Below are 20,716 nucleotides of genomic sequence, written 5' to 3' on the forward strand. Positions count from 1 at the left end.
TTTCAAAACAAAAATAAATTCAAATAAAGGTAAACCTCATCTCAAGACACTAGACATCTAAGTGATATATTGGTGTAGAATCAAACACTGATAAGAATAATATGTCAAACAACAAATCTTCCTTTGGGTTAATTTATTATTAACATATAAAACTGAATAATCATTACACATTTATTACCACAGGTGCACATGCAATTATGTTAAATATGGACCTTCCTTCAGGCCGATCGATATTCATAGATAATACATACATACAACCGGTTATATTCTAAAATAAATTAATGTCCACAAAAGAGGTCACTTTGGCGACTATTGCTTCAATTAATTCATCCCAAAATAAATATAAACATACCAATATTTAAAATTAAAATTGCACCAAAAATTACCCCAAAAACTTTTAGGTCAAAGTCAAAATCAACGGTCAATGGTCAACTATTGACCAATTTAGGGCTGAACCGATTCGGGTTAAATACCAGTCCCAAATCAAACCTTAACCCTAATTTTTTTTTCTTTTTATTCCTTTTCTTTGAGCAGAAGCTACAGTTTGCTTGCTTACTACTAGTGTGGTGCAAAGTCGTACCTTTTCAGTGCTTGAATCGTTCAACCACCTTTTTTTTTTTTTGTTTCTTTATGTGAGGGGCTTGCTAGGCTTGCTAGGCTTGCTGGCTGGAGCGCCCTAACTACAATATTTGCAATGATGGTGATAGCAGCAGCTGACACCAACCACAAAACCTCAATTTTGAAAAAATTGAATTTTCCCAAACCAAATTTCTAAAATTCTGAATTTATTTAATTTAGAAAACAGCCACAATTTGTTCTCAAACTCAATAATATTGAAATTATAAAATTTGAGAACACCAAAACTTTAATCATTAATCGAAAATAAATTCAAGTTTTAATGATTCAACATAAAGATGGTCTGCTACCAATTATTAGAATAATAAATCTTTTGGTGAAAACCATCACCTAAAATTTAGAAACATTCACATGGTTGTCTTTTTAGTTCAATATGTTTTCTTAGAGAATCCTTTAAATTTTTTTGTGGTCTCTCTCTGATAATGGGATGTTGGAAAGAATAGAACAATACGTCTAACCTAGGGACCATGACCACTTATATAAACAACTTTTTCGATTGTTTTTAAGTATCCTTATTTCAGCTCATTATAGAAATAGAAATTATCCTTAAGTCTCCTACACATTAAAGGTTAACTCCCTATTAGATACATTAAAACCCAAATTATTGAAAATCTTAATAAATCACTTTTTATTCAGTTTAATCTTATATAACAATCCGCAACACATAATTATTCACATATAAGCCCAATGTTGAATTAAGGATTTAACAATGCCGGATTAAGCATCCAACAATATTTTTTATTTGGATCTTCTAGATTATAATTAAATATTTAAAAGTAATTTCATATTAGGCTAATTGTCGTTGATTTGTCTATTAATGACTACTCTTACTGTATTTATTAGTCAAAAAAAGCTATTATTAGATCAAATTTGTTTGTCATTACGTATCAATTTGCGTAACTATATTCCCCAATCGCAGATGCTGCTTTATAGCAACAAAAGAAATTTGTCACAAAAATGATGCAAGACAATATTACTTGCCATGTACAACCAAAGTAATGGTAACAAAATAACATTTTTGAATCAATTTTTGTTTTTTCACTAGATACCGTTTTATGTGACAAAATATATTATCATGGATGGCTAAAGCTACAATGCCGGGACACAAGTCCCCGGTACCATGCCGGAGTAATTAATTTACCGTTGGATTTAAGTTCAAGGAATCCAACGGCTCAAATATAATAATTTTTGAAATTAGAAAATAATTGGCTACCTTTGCAACCGGTTACACACACTCTATTTTCCTCCTCTTTTTTTCAAATTCGTCTCTCAAATCCCTAAAATTTTTCCATTCTAAAATCTAATCGCTCTCTCAACGACGATATTCTCTCTCTGAAATCTCTCATTGACAAATTCGGTCTCTCAAATCCCTAAATTTTTCATTCTCAAAATTGGCGTATCTATGTTCAAGCCCTAATTTTTTCATTCTCAAATTTGATATCTCTCTTCAGGCCCTACATTGCTCAGTGGGAGGAATGAATCAGAATGAATAAAGGTATTCTTTTTTATTAAATTTCTAATTTTTCAAATTTGGCTTTCTCCTTCAAAGCCCTAACTTTTCAAACTTGATCTTTCTCTCCTGAAGCCGTACATTAGCTCGCTGGGGAGCAACGCCGAATGAATAAAAGGTATTTTTTATATTTTATTTTGTCTTATTTCTTATTTTTGGAATTTGCATTTCTCTCTGAAAGCACTAATTTTTCAAATTTGGTCTCTCTCTCTCAAAATTCTACATGAGCTACAATGGGAAGATGACTCGTAATGAACAAAAGATATTTTTCTTTCTAAATATTTTTTATTTTGGTTAAATTTCTAATTTTTAAGAATATGGGTTTTTGCTTTCCATATTGAATATCTAAGAATTTGGATTTTTGGTTAAATTCTTATGAAACAGATCTTGAATTTAATTTTTTTTTTTCTATGGCTTTAAGTGTTCTTGAGCATTTTGTTAGATTCTCGTCAGGAAACTCAAGATTTCATGATGGGTGTGTGTGATGATTAGGCTTTCCCCCTCCCCTCTCTTTAAATGGCTAAGTGTTTTGGGTAGACTATGGTCTTGGAGCTTGGATTAGTTGCTTATTTATTGTGATAGGTTTTACTCTAAAAATTTTCGTTTTTGATTGCAGTTCATATAATCAATATTTCTTTATTAGGCAGTGATATAATAAATTCCGGACTTTTTTTTTTTAAGATGGATCTTACTATTTATTTCTTGTACAAACTCTGGTTAGGTGTTGACTCAACACTTGGGGCTGGAGCATATATTCTTGTTGGAACGGTTGCTAGAGAGCATTCAGGACCGGCACTCACCCTTTCGTTTCCTTATAGCTGGAATAGCTTCTGCTTTTTCAGCCTTTTACTATGCTGAGCTTGCAAGTCGTTGGCCATCTGCTGGGAGTGCCTATCATTATCCTTGTTACCTTTAATACTGGTATAACTCGTAATAGTCATTTCTTAGAGATGTAGTTTATTGATTCATATAATTGGATCTTGTTTCTAAAGTGGGATAAACTAGTGATTAGCTGGGGCATAGTAATCGTTATTAATGTTTTGGTCTAATAAATTGATTTAACTTAGTTGATGTTGTATTTTGGCAGTGTTAGGTGGTTGATTGGCTAGCTCTGATACTTGAGTACATAATTAGCGGGTCTGCTGTTCCTCGTGGCATATACCCGAATCTGGTCTGGTGAATTTTATCGAGCTTTGATTGTATATTAATTTACTTTAGTTGTTACTATTGAGTCATATGTGTTTTGCACTATCAACTAAATTGGAATGGTTTAATTGTATTGTTTGTTCATTTAGCTTGTTTACTTTTTCTTTTCCCTTATTTTCTGTGAGTTACCTTTTTGACAACTAATCATCTTTGTATTGATTTGAATTCATATATTTTATGAGGGAGGTCTACAATTGCCTATGCAATTTAAACGTTTATGTTCTTATGTTGTTGTTATTAATGATTATAGGCTGTGCATTCTTCCTTTCTTTTTGGCTCATCAAGAAATTCCTGGGGCTTGACATTATTGTTGATCCCTGTGCTGCAATTATTGTACTTTTTGTTACTGGACTCCTGTGTGTGGGAATCAAGGAGGTATCCATTTGTTCCTTTTAATTGTATTTATATTTCTCTTATCACTTTTTTCTATATATGTTTCTGTATTGATTCTCAAATATGTCCCACCTGATGAGGTGCCAGTTCTATCCACACTTCAGTCATCAATTGATTCTGTATCATTGCAATTTAGTCAGAGTTCTCTGGCTATTAGTGGGGAAAACCTTGTTGATGTTGGCACTTTGAAATAAACTCAGCCTTGCCAAAAAGGGTGGAGGAGCCAGTTATCCTTTTATAAAACGAGTTCAAGGTATTGTGCAACCTTTGTATTTGGTCATCTAGACCTTTAAAATATGCAATTCTTGTAAATTTTCAAATAATGAGGTGCAATTTATTATTGCTTGATCAATAGCTGCTCTGATTGGTGTGCCTGAATTCACTGTGTGGTAATTTTCCTAATTTCAAAAGTAAATATATTCTTAACTTGGCATGTGCTTAATCAGAATATGAAAAGCTGTGTTATCTAATGTAAATTACATCTCTTTGGAGTGTGTTTGAATTATGATCCTTTCACCATCATATTTAAATTTATGGAGGTTGGATTGAGCTGGACTCTTTGATATATTACTCTCTGGATTCCTCTGTGACATTTATTTCTTTTACCATGCTTTTTGTACTTTATCTTCTGGGTTCTGCTTAAGTGTTTAATTATGTTTTATATGACTATTGCAGACATTTATAATGAAACAAGCAAACAATTGCTGGATGGACTGTAATTGTAATTATGTTTTATATGACTATTACATGCATAGGGGTGTTTGTATAGGGATGTTTGTTCTTACATATGGAGCTTCAGATTTGAGCCTTCATTATGTTACCTTTAACTCTTTATGAGTTTTATTTCTTTCCTTTCATAGCTTTCTTTAGCAGTGGAAGATTTTGCTACTATCTTAGATTTTTTCTGCTGGTTTTAGGTAGTCTTCCAGTTGTTTTGGGCTTTTGTCTACTGTTTCTAGGCAATTTTTTCACTTTTGTTTTGGATTTATTTATGTTGTTTTTAGGCATTTTTCACTGTTGTTTTAGGGTAATTTTTATTGCTGTTTTGGGCATCTTTTTCTGTTGTTTTTGGGCATTTTTTATTGTTGTTTCTTGGTTATATTTGTTGTTTTGGTGCTTTTTTCCTGCTATTTTTTAGTGTAATTTGCTGTTGCTTCTTATTGTGATTTGCTGTTGCTTCTTATTATGATTAACGGCTATTTTTATCTTATCGATTAACTTGAAAATTTTAATTATTTGCAGGGGAGAATTCAACCGGATATTGCTTGGTTCTATAAATTATCTGGCATAAGTGTTTTACTGGAAACTTTTTGATGTTGCGCAACCTCTTGGTTTACGAATACGAATGAAATTGTAATTAGTTTGTAACTCAATTTGACGATGCTTTTATTTTTTGGGAGATTATGCTTATAATAATTTTTTTTCTTTTTATAGCCTACTCTTATAAATGAGTGCTCTTGATTTTCATTAGTTTGTTTTTCATTAACAAATTTCTTTTGAAATAAGTGTACTGTAGTTTGTTTTCACACAATTAAAAAAAATGAAAAAATTGTGATATAATTTAATCCAAAATGATTTAAGATATACTAGGTTCTAAGCCCTCAAATGTGCCATCAATTTGTTGCAATCTTTAGGTTTGGGGAGTGTTATTGGTGATATTGAAATTCTACGTCGTCAATTTTGGATGTTTAGCATATGGATTTACCCTGGGAAGATTTTCGCTTTATTTTTCTTATAACAATGATCATAGTGATGTTGCCTTTTTCTTTCTGCCATATTTTCTTTTTATCCCTCAATGTTTTTTTTGTTTTGCTAGCATATTTTCATTGATAAACGATTGTAAATTTCAATTGAGCTTAGAATTTTTGTGACTCAGTAATTTAAAATATCCATCATGATTAGTTTGTTTAAAAAAAAAAAAAAACAAAATACACCTAAAAAATATTATTATGCAACAAATAAGAAAAGTGATTTTCACTTGAATTATCAAATTCTTTTTCAAACTATTATTAAACTAAAATAAGGAAAAAAATTGGATAGATATGTAATTTTATTATAATTAATTGGATTTTTTTTTCAAATTACAAGTTCTTTTTAAAGCCATCATTTTATCAATCATGTAAAAAAATAGTTAGACAATTAAATTTATGTGTAATTTAATGAACACATTTATAACTTGTGTATGAGTTAAATAAAAATTAGTAAGTTAGATAAATTCCCAAATATAATTATTGGGTATAAGTTGAATTTAATTCAATTTAATGTATCTTTATTAATAGAATCTAGTTTAGTAAAATAACATGAATCTAATGAGTAATTAATGGGGTTTCACCACAAACATAAGATCAAAATATTCATGTGTATGTATGCGCACACGCACGCACATCTCTATATATATAACTCTATAATATTACAAGAGCTTTGAATATTTTAAAACGCAAGAGATTTGATAATTCCAATTCCATAGCAAATTATTTGTTTATTTTCTATTATGTTTTACAAATTTATAATTTATAAAATTCTATTTTTGTTACTATTAACTGTATTTTTTCATAATTTTTTAATTAATATATTATCTTAATTAATATTTAAATAGTACACCGTTTTAAAGTGTTTAAAATTCTAGACAGTGACATGAACCATTATTGAGCTAACAATTAACCGACAGTTTCTAGAAACATGTTAATTTAATTCTACAAGATAACAATGAATCGTTAATTTGATAACGGTTAGCCGATATCTTCCAGAAAGAAGTGTATTTGCTTATTCGATTCTGGAAGAGAAGGGTGAACTTTTTTTTAGATAATGGTGAACCGATATCATCCAGAGAGGTATATGATTGCAGATAAAGATCCGTTAAGAGCAAAGGTTAACTAATAGCAATTGCAAAGTTACTGGACAAACACGGCGAACCGACATCCAGGTAATGGTGAACCGCCATTTTAAATTTTAAAATTTTGGGAAAGGTGTGTGAATGAAACGGGCGGGAAATTTTTAAAATTTTTACTTTATTTAAGACATGTGACATTAGTCGTCAAACATGCAACCCTGATGTCCAACATGCAACAACTGACGTTAAACATGAAACCAATAATATTTTACATCAAACATGCAACATATCACGTAAAGCATGCAACTTTGATGTCAAACATAAAACAAGCGAGAATATTCGGGAATATTCCCGAATATTCTTTATTTTGGCTTTATTCAAGACATGCAACATCTAACGTCAAACATGCAACCTCGACGTCCAACATGCAACAATAGACGTAAAACATGAAACCCGCAAGAAGTCACGTTAAATATGCAATTTATCACGTAAAGTATGCAACTTTGATATCAAACATGAAATGGACGAGAATATTCGAGAATATTCTTTATTTTGGCTTTATGTAAAACATGCAACATCTAACGTCAAACATGCAAGTTGAACGTCAGACATGCAACAACGAACGTTAAACATGCAACCTGCAACACTGTACGTGAAATATACAACTTATCACGTAAAGTTTGCAACTTCGACGTCAAACATGAAACAGACGAGAATATTCGTGAATATTCTTTATTTTGGCTTTATCCCAAACATGCAACATCGGACGTCAGACATGCAACAACGGACGTTAAACATGCAACCTGTAACACTGCGCGTGAAATATATAATTTATCACGTAAAGTTTACAACTTCGACGTCAAACATGAAACGGACGAGAATATTCAAGAATATTCTTTATTTTGGCTTTATCCAAAACATGCAACATCGAACGTCAAACATGAAACCGGGACGACCGACATGCAACAACGGACGTTAAACATGCAACCTACAACACTGCACGTGAATTATACAACTTATCACGTAAAGTTTGCAACTTCGACGTCAAACATGAAACGGACGAGAATATTTAGGAATATTCGTTATTTTGGCTTTATTCAAAACATGCAATATCGTACGTCAAACATAAAATCCAACCGTCGAACATGCAACAACTGACGTTAAATATGAAACTTGCAACACTTCACGCGAAATATGCAACTTATCACGTAAAGTTCGCAACTTCGACGTCAAACATGAAACGGATAAGAATATTCGGGAATATTCTTTATTTTGGCTTTATTCAAGACATGCAACAGATTACGTCAAACATGTAACCGTGACGTCCGATATTCAACAATGGACGTTAAACATGAAACTTGCAACAATTCACGCGAAATATGCAACTTATCACGTAAAGTTCGCAACTTGGACGTCAAACATGAAATAGACGAGAATATTCGAGAATATTCTTTATGTTGTCTTTATTCAACACATGCAACATCTTATATCAAACATGCAATCGAGACGTCGGACATGCAACAACTGGCGTTAAACCTGAAATACTATTTTTTTCATTTTCAATTTCTTTATTTTTTTTCATTTTATTTAATTATATTATATTGTATTATAGGGTTTGTATTATATTATTTAATTTCTTTATCTTTTGCTATTAATTATATTATAAAAAATTATTTTTGACATTTTATTTAATTTATTTATTTTTATATTGTATTTTTAATATATATATTTTTAAAAAATATGGTGCAACCGGTTTGTTAACCGGCTGCACCAAGTCTTTGGCTGCCAAAGGGCAGCCAAAGACAGCCGGGCTCTCTTTTTGAGAGCCCGGCATGGTGCCGGGTACAATGCCAACGGCATTGTAGCCAAACCCATCATGGATGATTGAAAATAGTCACTTCAACTTACTTTTCTGATACAGTATATATATTCATGAAATATATAATAAATCGTGGTTAAAAATATTTTAAAACCCCATTGTTATTATTATTATTATTATTATTATTATGCAATAAAATAAATTTGCACAAAACAACAACACTTTTCAATTCAAAATAAAAAATAGTGATGAAAATATAATGTCACTAATTTCACTTTGAACATCTAAATAGACCATTTAAATACTATTTTCTGACATGTTTTATTTAAATTTGGGACTAATAGTTTAGTCACAAAAACATATTATTTTACACCGCAAAAATAATTTTGATTGCTAGAATATGGAGTTAAAGTGATTGCAAAAGAAGTTGTGATTTTACAGCCGTGAATATTTTAACAAAATTAAACAAGCGCTGACAAAATCAACAATTAACCGAATTACAGTCGCAATATTAATTAAAAATGATGAATTAACGCGGTAACTCCAGCTGAATTTATCACTAATTCTGATACTTTCAATTCTTATTTGGTTTCTTTAAAAGAAGCACATGGTTTGAACATAATATGATAGTTAGAGAAAACATCATGGGCATGTTTTAGTGTTGTGTTAGTTAATTATGGACACTTAGGTAGCGTTTACATTTTAGATTGAAGTGGGAATCATAAGAAGTGGGAATCCTAAGATTGAGAGTGTGAAGTAGAAGTGAGAATAAGTTATTTACTTATACTGTAATAGAAGTATGGAATGGAGATCAGAATTTAATTTATATGTTTATTTTATCTTGGATTGAGAATAAATAGTTTCAAATTATAATTTTACCCTTATTTAAAGAATTATAATTTTTAATTACAAAGTTAATAAAATATATATTTGATGAATAAACATTTATTTTATTATATTTGTAAATTTATAATAATTATTAATATTCTTAATTATGTAAATTAAAAATTATTGATGAGAGCAATATAAAGGAAACATTTTTACTATTAACATATTATGAAATTAATATTTTCTTAGAATAAACTATTTATTATTATTATTATTAATTATTAATATTAAATAAATAAAATACTATTATTTTTAAATAAGTACAATAATATTATATTTTCAAATAAAGATAGTATATAGTAATATTATTAATTCTCTATTAATATAATAATATTATTTTAAGTAATTTTAACTTAAAATCAATACAAATTATTATTTAGTTAAATATAATATTATTATTTAAATAAATATAATAATATTATATTTTCAAATAAAGATAGTATATAGTAATATTATTATTCTCTATTAATATAATAATATTATTTTTAAGTAATTTTAACTTAAAATTAATGTAAATTATGATTTAGTTAAATATAATAATATTATTTATTTTATTTTATTTTATTAAATATTAAATTTAAATTTAATAAAAGAAGAAGAGAAAATGAAAAGATGAGAATGGATTGATTCCCATTCACACCTCTTCCCATGAGAGTCCCACTCCCACTCCCCACTCCAACAATAGGCCACCTCTCCATTGAAGTCTTATTGAAATCCCACTCCCACTTCTCACTCCAAAAATGATTGGGACTCACAGAGTAAGATTTTCAATCCTCTCTTAAAATATTAAAATAAACACGGGAATAAAAAATTCTACACTTATCACTCCCACTCCAAAAAATAAACACAATATTAGTGTTGTGCTAGCCAATTCGGGACACGTGCACCAGTGCACAAGTGCATTTCCAATCCAACATTGGAACATGGATAAAACTTTTAATACAACAAATCACCACCATTCCTTGTAATATTAAAACAAGTATAAAAAAGTTATTTAATTTTCTAGTTTCAGATATAATAATAATAACGGAAAAAAGAGACAATCACGTGCATACAATACAACATGATACATATATAGATTTTCAAATAATAAATAGCAACATACAATGATAATTGATAATTGATAATTGATAAAATGATAATGATACAGAAAGAAAGAAATCAAAAGTGATTAATTATATGATATGATCATAAGATCTTTGATCTTCATATGTCTCTGTCTCTTCTGCATTCAGGAGGAAGAACTGGGAATCTAGAACGATCAGTACAGTAATTGTAAATGGTGAACTTACTGCGAACCCATTTGAGCCTTCTGTACTGAAAAGCATCAAGATCCTGAAACTCTTTCTGATCCCACCAGCGTTTCCCCTGTGTAGCACAGTACTTGGCCTGAACAGAGGCTTCACAGCCATCAATATGGAAGCCTTTGTATGAAGCAATGAAAGGAGCCTTGGACCAATCTGTTTTCTCAAGTCCACCTCTTGTGGCCCAGTCATCCGCATTCCACAGACTTGAGTATATTTTCATCGGTTGGTTGAATGGGAAACGAACCCCCAAATCTTTGCAATTTTTGAACACTCTAATTGGTATGTCATCCACGAAGAATCTGTTTGGCAATTGGCATCATCGATCAATCATCATCATATGTTATTAACGTTGTATCTTTTGTCTTTTTAAAAAAAAATAAAATAAGATGTATGTGTGCGCCAGTTGGAATACGTTTCCAGCAAAGCAATCAACTTGTTTGACAAAAACACCAAATTGGTTGGAAAGTAAGAACTCCACTTGCACTAGTGACTTCAACAATATTGACGACACAAGAGAATAGACTTTTCTCATTGCTGTTGCTGGGAGGACACAATAGAATTAGACTTTTCTCAATGTTGTTGCTGGGAATAAATTTTCGGGTAAGCTTACTTCTAGTCGGTACCAATAGACCCCAAATTTTCATATATCTCCCCACACAGACCAGCTGCCAAATTTATACATGCTTCAATAGTTCAATTTTTTTGCTAGATTTGCTCCTAAACTTTTGATGAAGCTTTATACAACATATCCAAGCTAAAATTACCAACTTTTAATGCTATATAAGAGGTCTAAGTAACATAAATCTTTTTCTTTTTCTTTTTTCTTTTTTAATTGTTAAATAAATAATCTGAATCTGGGAAAAATAAATGACTTACACAATCTGATACATATTCCAGAGCACAGAGTAGAAGTGGTAAGCTTTGGTTGGATCAAACCAAAGATAGATTCTTTGTTCTCTGTCACCCTTTCCTCCAGTGAACACATTTGTTTGCAGAATGTAAGGCTGTCCTGTTCTGTTGCCCAAGAACTCAAAATCGATTTCATCATGCTCTGAGTTTTGAGAAGACAGCTGCATTTTTTGAACATTAACAAATGCTTTTTAATTATCGGCCAAGCATTTATTTTTATTTCTTTGAACTACTAAGAAAGAAATAGAGAGAAAAAAACACTCACATAAAAAGCAGTGACAGATCCAGCCGAATCCCCCGGAACCAATTTCATTTGCATACTGAAATGGCCGAACAAGTAACTTCCTTTGGATTGGAAGCCAGTGCCCGTGTATTTGTCAAGATGAAGCTGAATCTCAGAGCCACCATTGAAGTATTTGATGTGATCAAAAGCCCAAGTGGGCATGTAGTTTCTGCCGAATGGGACATTCACAGGTTTTCTTGGTGGAACTCCCATTGTTGCTGACACCATAAACAAAATACCCAGAAGCAGAATCCATATTTTTGAAGCCATTTCTCTGCAAAACACAAAACAAAGTTTAGCTTCAGTGACAAAATCTTTTCGATCAAATGAAAAACGTATATTCGTCATTCAGGCTCCAGAGCATTACAGAGAGAAGTGTATGTGGATGTGGAAAAATGAAGAGGAGAGCAAGGCTTTAAGTAAGCGTTGATTTTGAACTGGAAAGCATTATTTGTCAAGTACATGTAAATGTAAATGAATGAAGCAAATGTAATTATCAATTTTGTGATTAAAATAATATAAAGTAAATAGTAAACTAATACAGCTATCATCGGCCTAAATCTGTGGCGGTGGTGTGGGGTTTGATAGGATTCAAATATTCAATTATGAAAATATTTACCTTTTTTTTTAGGCACGTTGGTCTCTGTTAAAAAGGTTTGATTGGAAGAGTGAGTAAATCGAGGACTGAAAAAATGGACCAGTGTGCTCTTAAAACATGTTAAAAATTGTTGATTTTTTCTTGTCCCGTGCGCGTTTGCGGACGTGGCCATAGACGTTGAGCTGTGGAAAAGAATCGGCAATTGCGGACCTGACCCATTTTCATCTTGTCATTAACTTCGCAATTATCTGGTCTTGCTCAGGTCCTCGAGTGCTGAGTTGGTAGTAAGGCTGTCGCAGAACAGTAAATTTTATTTTGGGATCTAATTATTTAATGGGTCCAGCTACGGTAGAATTGTAGTATGGTATTACAGTTACACTATCATTTCATCCTTATTTTAATATTTAAAATTTGAAATATTCATTATTTTATTACATGACAAAATTACTTCACTGTTGGATCAATTTCATCCATATATTTTTGTCTTGGTATTATGGTCTATGAATTTTTTTATTATATTCATATGACAATAACTATTAAAAACTATTTGAATTTTAATCCTCACTAATATTGAAGGATACTCAATCCCCTCACATTTCATAAAAGAAAAAATTACTTTTATTCAATTATGAAACTTATATTTTATAAAAGAGAAAATAATTTTTACTCAATTATTTCATAATTTAAAAAAAAAAATACTCAGCAAGTACTCTCCAACTAAGTTAAAGGTCTATTGGTGCATTATGGTCTATGTTTAATTGTTTTGTTGTGAATTCTTTTATGCTAGTTAATTTCCTTTCCAGTGCCACAGATTTCTGTACTTACTATTCTGTCTTCTTATAATTGTTCCCAATTCATGACGATGACATTCCATATATCACAGGGGAGAATTATACTTTTTTGAAACCCAAAAGTAAATGTTGGCATTCTATCCGCTTTTAGTTGTGTCAAACTCAAATTTTGAGTTTCGTTCAGTTGGTTTTAACTACTTGATTTAAAAATATCAAAACAAATTAGGTTTAAAATCAGTTCATTTTTTGAAAATCAAATTAAATTAGGAAAATATATCAAAAAGGGAAAAAAAGGAAGAATCAAGCAGAAGTAACCTAAACAAAATCATATTGAATTAAAATTCGAATTCATTTTGGTTTGGCTCTCCCTAGATCGACTGAGGTCAATCTGATTCAATTTTCTGAAAAAATTGAAGCGAACCCATAATGCCACCCTCACCTAGAAGGTTACATGACATCATCCGGTTGTCTCCTTTCTTCGTTTACTCATTTGCCCATGGTAATCAATTAATGCTTCGAGCACTCCAGAAGGCTATGTTTGTCATTTTCGATATTTATTCTCGAACTAGCCAGTTGGTCCATGCGGTGTCATGTCAGTGGTTCATTGCTAAGTTACTCACTACCAACACCCAAGATCACCCTGCCACAGTACTATATATAATTTCTAATGGGTAATTTTTAAAAGGAAAATGATGTTCTCACATATTCGCGCACAAACATTTGCACAAAACGGTGCGTTTTGTGCACCTTTAAAAGGCTCTTCGTACGTGCACAACAACACACACGCTCTTCCCAGCTCCTCCCACTCGTGTATGCCTCCTTTCACTGCAACAAAAAACCACTACCTCCTTTCACTGCAACAAAAACCCAGCAACTTCCTTATTCTTTAGACACCATTCTCCCTCGCTCTCGGCTCTGTACTCCCTCATTCTCGCTGGATCTGTTTTGCCACACTCTCTCGGCTCCGATCACCCTCATTCTCGGTGGCTCCATTTCCCTCACTGTCTCGGCTCCAATCTGCCTCAATCTCTCGATCTCAATTTCATCTATTTGCAATGAAAATTATGTTTATGGTTGAAATATTATTTTCTGTTATTTGCAACATTGCATTAAATCGTGTAAAGCTTTCGGTTCACAAGGAAAAGTTTGAACTAATTTTAATGGACAGGGAACCTCAACCAAACCATTTTCAACTGCAAAACCATGTTGCAAATGCACTGCATAATCACTCACAAATCTCTAAGCCACATGAACAGACCAAGCAACTGGGTTTTCTCAGATTTCATTCAACTTGACAAAAATCGCATAGACTAACAATACTCTTGCAATGGCTGCAAACAACCCACTTTTGTAATATCAACAGCAACTTCAATGAACCATAAATAAATCAAACAAAATATTCTTTGAGAGAAATTCCAAGTTCAAATATTCATTAAATCATCTTCCTAAAAAAAACGGAGCTGTTGTACAGTTGCAGTGAAAACCGAGCTGTTGCAGTGAAGGGAGAACGAAACGTAACGTGCGTATGTCTTGTTTGGTGCGTGTGTCTTGTAGAATTACGAGGAGCCTTTTAAAGTGTGCACAAAACGCACCGTTTTGTGCAAACCTTTGTGAGCATATCGCTACTGTTTTTAAAAACCTCTCCTGAGGTTTGAGGTTGTTGCAAGTAGATGGCCAAAATCGTTTTATTTGTCAAAAATCTCCTACCGTCAGTTAAATTTTCTTTGACTGGTAGTTGACTTTGAAAAGACAATATTATCCCTAGTGATAGTACGATCCTTGGCGCGAAAATCATACAGGGATTTATCTTAGCTGGCCTGTAATGGGTTGTAATGTTTTTTTTTTTTTTTCAGCTTTTGGCGTTGAGAAAGAAAAGACTGCCACTTGATCGCGTACTAGAATCCGATGATGATGGAGAAATTTCACTCGAACAGCATCAGTCACGACACCGGCTAACTCAGAATCTACAACGGACGCCAGCATTGGTGGCGGTACCTGGTATTGGCCGATACACCGAATTGCACTGACAAGCTTAAGCATCTCTTTGGCCAATCTTTTTCTTGATTTCAAATACGAAGCTATCTTTGCGTCGTCTTTTTTCCTTATAGCAACTTTGGCAGCAAACTGCTCTTCCTTGAGTGTCATAACAGATGTTTGGAAGATTCCAAAGACATCGACGAAGCGAAGAAACTCTTCGAGAAGCGTCTCAACCCACTCAAGTAAGTCAAGTTTTACGCGGTTCACTGAAGATTGTAAGTTTTCTGCAGGATTTACACTGGGATTCATGCAAAGCCAAAACCAAAATTCAAGTCAGGAGCTATTTCTGAATCAACAACGGCATTGAATGTTGACCAGACTATCACCAACATGGACCAGAAGAACAACACACCATCTGGTGGTGCAATACCATTGCCATTGGCGCAACCACTAGCTCCTTCCGCAACAACCACTAGAGGAGGAAATAATCAGGATCAGCCATCCGCTGCTGTTCCAACAGTGGAGATAGGAATCGGCCGGTCTACTACAACACCCGCTTCAGCCACTACACAAAAGAAAGAAGTTGGGCTAGCAAAAGTCCAGGCTGACAGGAAGAAAATAGATGCTAGGAAGAAGAGTTTGAAGAGATTATAGTTATGGGGGATTTTTTTTTTTTGTTTTTTTTGGTTGAAATTGTTGAAAGTGACGGTCTGAAAAGGATTGGTCGTGCCTGGTGTAATGCGATTATGTTGGGAAAAGTTCAATTGGGCTGTTCTCTTTGATTTCATTAACATCCTTTTTAGCCTTTGTTTTATGAATACTACAAAAAAGGAAGGGGGCTTGGGGTGGCGCACCTTGGTACTTAGTGATCCAATCTTTGATGTGGGATTTCAAATAAATAAATAAGAACAGGATAATCAAGAAATGAAAATAAATGAAGTGAAGAACATTAAACCATTCGATTAAACACTCCAGCTTTCGGTTCACAAGGATCGCATTGCCACCAGGGATAATATTGTCTTTTCAAAGTCAACTATCAGTCAAGAGAAAATTTAACTGACGGTAGGGGGGTTTTTTTACAAATAAAATGATTTTGGCCATCTACTTGTAACAGCCTCAAACCTCAGGGGAGGTTTTTAAAAATTACCTAATTTCTAATTAACGTGGCGCTACACTTAATGAAGTAGAGATACATTGTTTGTATTTCAATTGACATTACGTGTTACTATTGTAAAATTAATATATTACTAATTAATAATTAAATCTATTAATATTTTATACAATCAATGATAAATGATAAATTAATTGGGGTCCAAGTTAGAATAAGATTATTGAAATGTTTTTAAGGTGCAATTGCCGTGGCGCGTCAATAACAAATCTTTATAACTAAGAACATCAATCCCAACAATCAATGATAAATGATAAATTATTTGGAGTCCAAGTTAGAATAACAACATTGAAATGTTTTTAAGTAATGTTATAATGTGTCATTTTTAGTTAGTTTAAAGAGTAAAATATATATTTTTACATCATGTTAGGAAAAAAAATAGATAATTAGTTTAAAGAGTAAAACATATATTTTTACTTCATGTTAGAAAAAAAATAGATAATTACTAAACTGTTAAAAAATGTCATTTCTAAAAAAAACAAAAAAAATTATTACAATCTACAATTATATCACGGTAAAAAATCTACCAAGACTCTATATAATACACTTTGTAATACAGTCTAGAAGTTTTTTAAGTATTAATTCAGAAACATACTCTCACTAATATCTTGAGATACTATTCTTATTCAAAATAACAAAATTCCATATGACTCAGTAAAACGAGTCCCGTTAAAATGAGTTCCACTAGACTGCAACTATAATGGCAACTTTTAAGTAATATCATTGAGTTATTCTTTAGTGATAATTGTATTATCTTTATAAGTGTTGTTAGCCTATATGGTTATATGGCATTTTGATTTTGATTATAACAAATCATGAATTAATGGGTAATATTGGAAATACATATTATGTTTTTAAAACAAGAAAATGAATGATCATTTCTCAAAGTTTTTAAAACATCTTCCTTATATTTTAAAAGAAAGTTCTAACATGAGGATACGATTTGATATTCTTAGTAAAAGTGATTTTTCGTAAGAAGTTTTTCTAGGCAAAACTATATTTTGTTGATAAACAGCATCTTGCTTAAAAGAACCACCAAACCAGATTCATAACTATAACACTCTAAAAACAATCGGCAACTGGATACCTCAAAACGGCAAACTGATTACATCAATTGAGCTCTATGGAATTCAACAGCATACCAGTTACCAATAAATGGAAAACTAGTTATTCAAAAATTCAAATTTTGGCTACAACGGTAAACTCAAGCACCAAGCCGGTTATGACCAAAAAGCCAATAACGGCTAGTTTTCAGCTCCAACTATAAAAAGGCTCAATCAAATTCAAATGAAGATGGATTCGACAATTATCATTGCGCTTGTTATTGAGAATTCAACCTCTCATGTGCTTTAAAACTTGTTATTCTTTCATTAAATCACACTTTACGCTTTCATTTGTATACACATAAACTGTGTAAGGGAAACTCTTTGTAATCTTTATTTTTGAGTGATTATAAGTGTGGAAAACACTTAGGATAAGAGGTTTAGGATTACCTCAAGTTGTAAAGGTTGATTGATACCTTGGAAGTCAATTGTAAATCTTATAACCTTGGGTTGTAAAGGATTGGACAGTGGAATCCTCAAACTTGGTGAGCTTGAAGGTATGGACATAGATGGAATTTGCCGAACCACGTAAAAATACTGTGTTTGTGCTCTCTTTCCTTATCTCTTTAATTTTGTTTATTGTTAAAATTATTGTTATTAATTTTATTAAGGCATTTTTTTGAATTGTTGTGTGATTTTATTAGTTTAAGTTTTTAAAACCCAATTCACCCCCTCTTGGGTTGCATAGCCAGTATTTCAAGTGTAACATTGCATATTAACTTGCAAGATTACATATAAAAAAGAATAAAATAAAAGAAATAACTTATTACTAAGATAGTTGTTTAAAAGAATTTAATAGATTTTGGACTAATTGAATTGAAACTTTTTTTCTAAATTAGTAACATGTATTACTAAGGTTAAAAATGACTAGTAATACATTATCATAAGAGTGGGACAATTGGCAACCCTCCAAATAGCTCTTAAAATCCCTTTAATTATTTTACAATTTTAACATTTATTAAAATTACATAATAGGACAATTTCTAATTAAGCCCCCTCTCAAAAGTCAAATAATTTTTCCTTAAAATAATCTAACATTTTAGAAATAAAAAAGGTTGCTTTTTCCTCTAGTTTTTAGGTAAGAAATTTACCACCGATGGCAACAATAGAGAGAATGAAGACCCATTATTTTTTTCTTTTAAATGGAAGAAATGTCATTGTTGAAATGGAGTTTAATAACAAAAATTAGAGATGGGGTTTATACAATAAGTTTTAATTAACGATATTTTTTTCATTGATGGAGATGTTAAAAGAATTTTACAATATTTTAATGGTTAATTAAGAAAAAAGAGTGTTAAGAGATATTTAGAGGGGTGTTAATAGTCCCACTCTTACTATAAAGGTGTAAATACAAGGTTAAATCAGGCTCAGTTACAATATATAGAGTAATACCTAAAACTCACGTTTAAGTCAAGGTAACACCTGAAAATAATGGTGAGTAACACCTAGCTATAAAATAATTGTATACATTATAAATTTTTAATACCTAAAGGAGACTAACTAGGTCACACACTATAATTTCATAAAATAATGAAAGAATTTTATAGGCTGACCTGATTGATTTGAAACTTCAAAGGTTAAAAGTTGCTTTGAAATAATAGAATATTTTTTAATACAACATAAGTTTAATTTTTAAGCTGAATAAATATATGAAAAATATATGTGCATGGATGATTCAAAATCTCCTATGTGAGCTCTTTGCAACGAATTATAGAATGTTTAAATGGGGGAATGAGAAATTAGATCGTGAATAGCACCCATTGGTGTGAAAAAATGAGAAAAGATCCCACATGGGATTTTTAGTTAATTAATGTCCTCCCTTGAAATATATATATATTGGCTTCCATATTCATTTGAAAAACACACCAAAATCCTAATGATTTTCTTCTCTCTTAAGCAAATATTCTAACTTTAGGCTTTAATGTAATAGAATTCAAACATTTGTTTAAAGTTTGCTTGAATAATAAGGTTGTGTTGCCTACACCATTCAAATCTATTGTATCCTGGGAGACATATGTTAATATTATTCAAGCACCATTGTGAAGATAATGAATATGTTTTAAAGACACTATAATTTTACGGGCCTAAGATTAGTGGGTTTTGTTTTTTGTTTTACATACTATTGATTTAATTATTATATCTTTGCTATTTGGATTTATTTTTATTATTATTAATTTATTGTTATTAATATTATTAAAAACTTGTGATAAGTGAGTAAGAGACTTATTGTTAAACCTAAGTGCACTAGAAATGGTCTATCACGAAGGTTGTATACAATAATATTGAGTGTTAGAAAGTGTATATTTATAAAGGATAAAATTATCATTTTACATTTCAAGTCTTCTTAACACCCTTACTTTTATGTATTTAAGTCTCGTGTGATTTAATTATGTGTGTTTTATTTTAATTAAATATTTTATGTATTTTAGGGGCATCATGGTCATTTCACAATAAACGAGAGATCAGATAGCAAAACGAATATCACTTTTAAACTCAGGACAGTCGAAAACCTTAGGAAGAGTATAAAAGGAAAAATGGTATTGTTCACATGTACGGTACTGTCCATGTTACTATTCACGAACTGTTCACATGTACGGAACGATGACGTGTCATTGACCGATGATGTGGCATTGACTGATGAGGTGTCACGATCCTATTGGACTAAAATTCTTTTGTACTGTTGATCGGTGACGTGCCAGCATGTCAGTGGACCAAAAATCGTGTGTACGGTACATGCATATACACGGGATTATTTACAACCAAACCACGTCACTATTCAAGCCGCCTGACTGTTCAAACCGTGTGGTCAAACCGCGTACTGTTGACTGATGACGTGGCGCAATCCTGAGCGTTCAAAATATTTTTAATCTGGTGGCTATGATTTATTCAGTGTATCTATAAAAAGGGGGCTCTCCCCCCCTAAGTTAGCATCCTTGAATTCATTTTTGAGTTTAATTTTCTGTAATTTCTTCTCCATCTTGTATTTTCTACGTATTTTAATAAATTCTTATTTTGCCCCTAGTTCAATTATGAGTAGCTAATTTTCTTTTAAGCTTGAGTTGAAGGTGAAGTCTCAACATGTGCTATGAGTTTTATTTGGTAAATTTACTTTCTCTTCCCCTCTAATTATTGTGGATGTTTTGACTTTTCGTTGATAAATAGTAATAATCTTGTTTAGATACCGCTCTGGTTTCACCGGCTCCCTAGTACAAGGTTATTATTATTTGACACGATAAACCCTTAGCACCATATTGATTAGAGTGTGGTTCATGAGAAGTGGAAACCCCCGTCATGATTT

The 20,716-nt window shown here is 31.7% G+C and overlaps 1 protein-coding gene and 1 long non-coding RNA gene across 5 annotated transcripts; one reads left to right on the top strand and one right to left on the bottom strand.

Annotated features, from left to right (window-relative positions):
* Nucleotides 1-1,745: 1,745 nt before the first annotated feature.
* Nucleotides 1,746-5,118, top strand: LOC18035284. Of its 3 annotated transcripts, none has more exons than XR_002904386.1 (7): nt 1,746-2,131; nt 2,222-2,264; nt 2,868-3,067; nt 3,234-3,322; nt 3,603-3,727; nt 3,833-3,998; nt 4,988-5,118. It is a non-coding gene; the product is annotated as an uncharacterized LOC18035284 (long non-coding RNA). The 3 variants fall into 3 exon arrangements; XR_002904385.1 differs by having other exon boundaries at nt 3,234-3,317; XR_002904387.1 differs by lacking the exon at nt 3,234-3,322.
* Nucleotides 5,119-10,334: 5,216 nt separating this feature from the next.
* Nucleotides 10,335-12,251, bottom strand: LOC18034971 (probable xyloglucan endotransglucosylase/hydrolase protein B). 2 transcript variants are annotated; one of them, XM_006423818.2, is made up of 4 exons: nt 12,149-12,251; nt 11,764-12,055; nt 11,466-11,659; nt 10,335-10,888 (listed from the first exon to the last, which is right to left on the bottom strand). In XM_006423818.2, exons 2-4 carry the CDS (start codon nt 12,049-12,051, stop codon nt 10,489-10,491), a joined length of 882 nt encoding a protein of 293 aa, XP_006423881.1. In that variant the 5' UTR covers nt 12,052-12,055; nt 12,149-12,251; the 3' UTR covers nt 10,335-10,488. The 2 variants fall into 2 exon arrangements, with proteins under 2 accessions (XP_006423881.1, XP_006423880.1); XM_006423817.2 differs by lacking the exon at nt 12,149-12,251 and having other exon boundaries at nt 11,764-12,142.
* Between the last annotated feature and the right edge of the window lie 8,465 nt (nt 12,252-20,716).

Source organism: Citrus clementina, unplaced genomic scaffold (assembly GCF_000493195.1).
Source record: "Citrus clementina cultivar Clemenules unplaced genomic scaffold, Citrus_clementina_v1.0 scaffold_8, whole genome shotgun sequence".
NCBI lineage: Eukaryota > Viridiplantae > Streptophyta > Magnoliopsida > Sapindales > Rutaceae > Citrus > Citrus x clementina.

What these genes read in the sequence shown, in the direction of transcription:
- LOC18034971 (XM_006423817.2), bottom strand. Translation starts at nt 12,129, where the DNA reads ATGACGAATATACGTTTTTCATTTGATCGAAAAGATTTTGTCACTGAA. An exon ending in GATCTGTCACTGCTTTTTAT is followed by an intron (nt 11,660 to 11,763) that starts GTGAGTGTTTTT and finishes CAAAAAATGCAG; the next exon opens with CTGTCTTCTCAAAACTCAGA. An exon ending in TGGAATATGTATCAGATTGT is followed by an intron (nt 10,889 to 11,465) that starts GTAAGTCATTTA and finishes ATTGCCAAACAG; the next exon opens with ATTCTTCGTGGATGACATAC.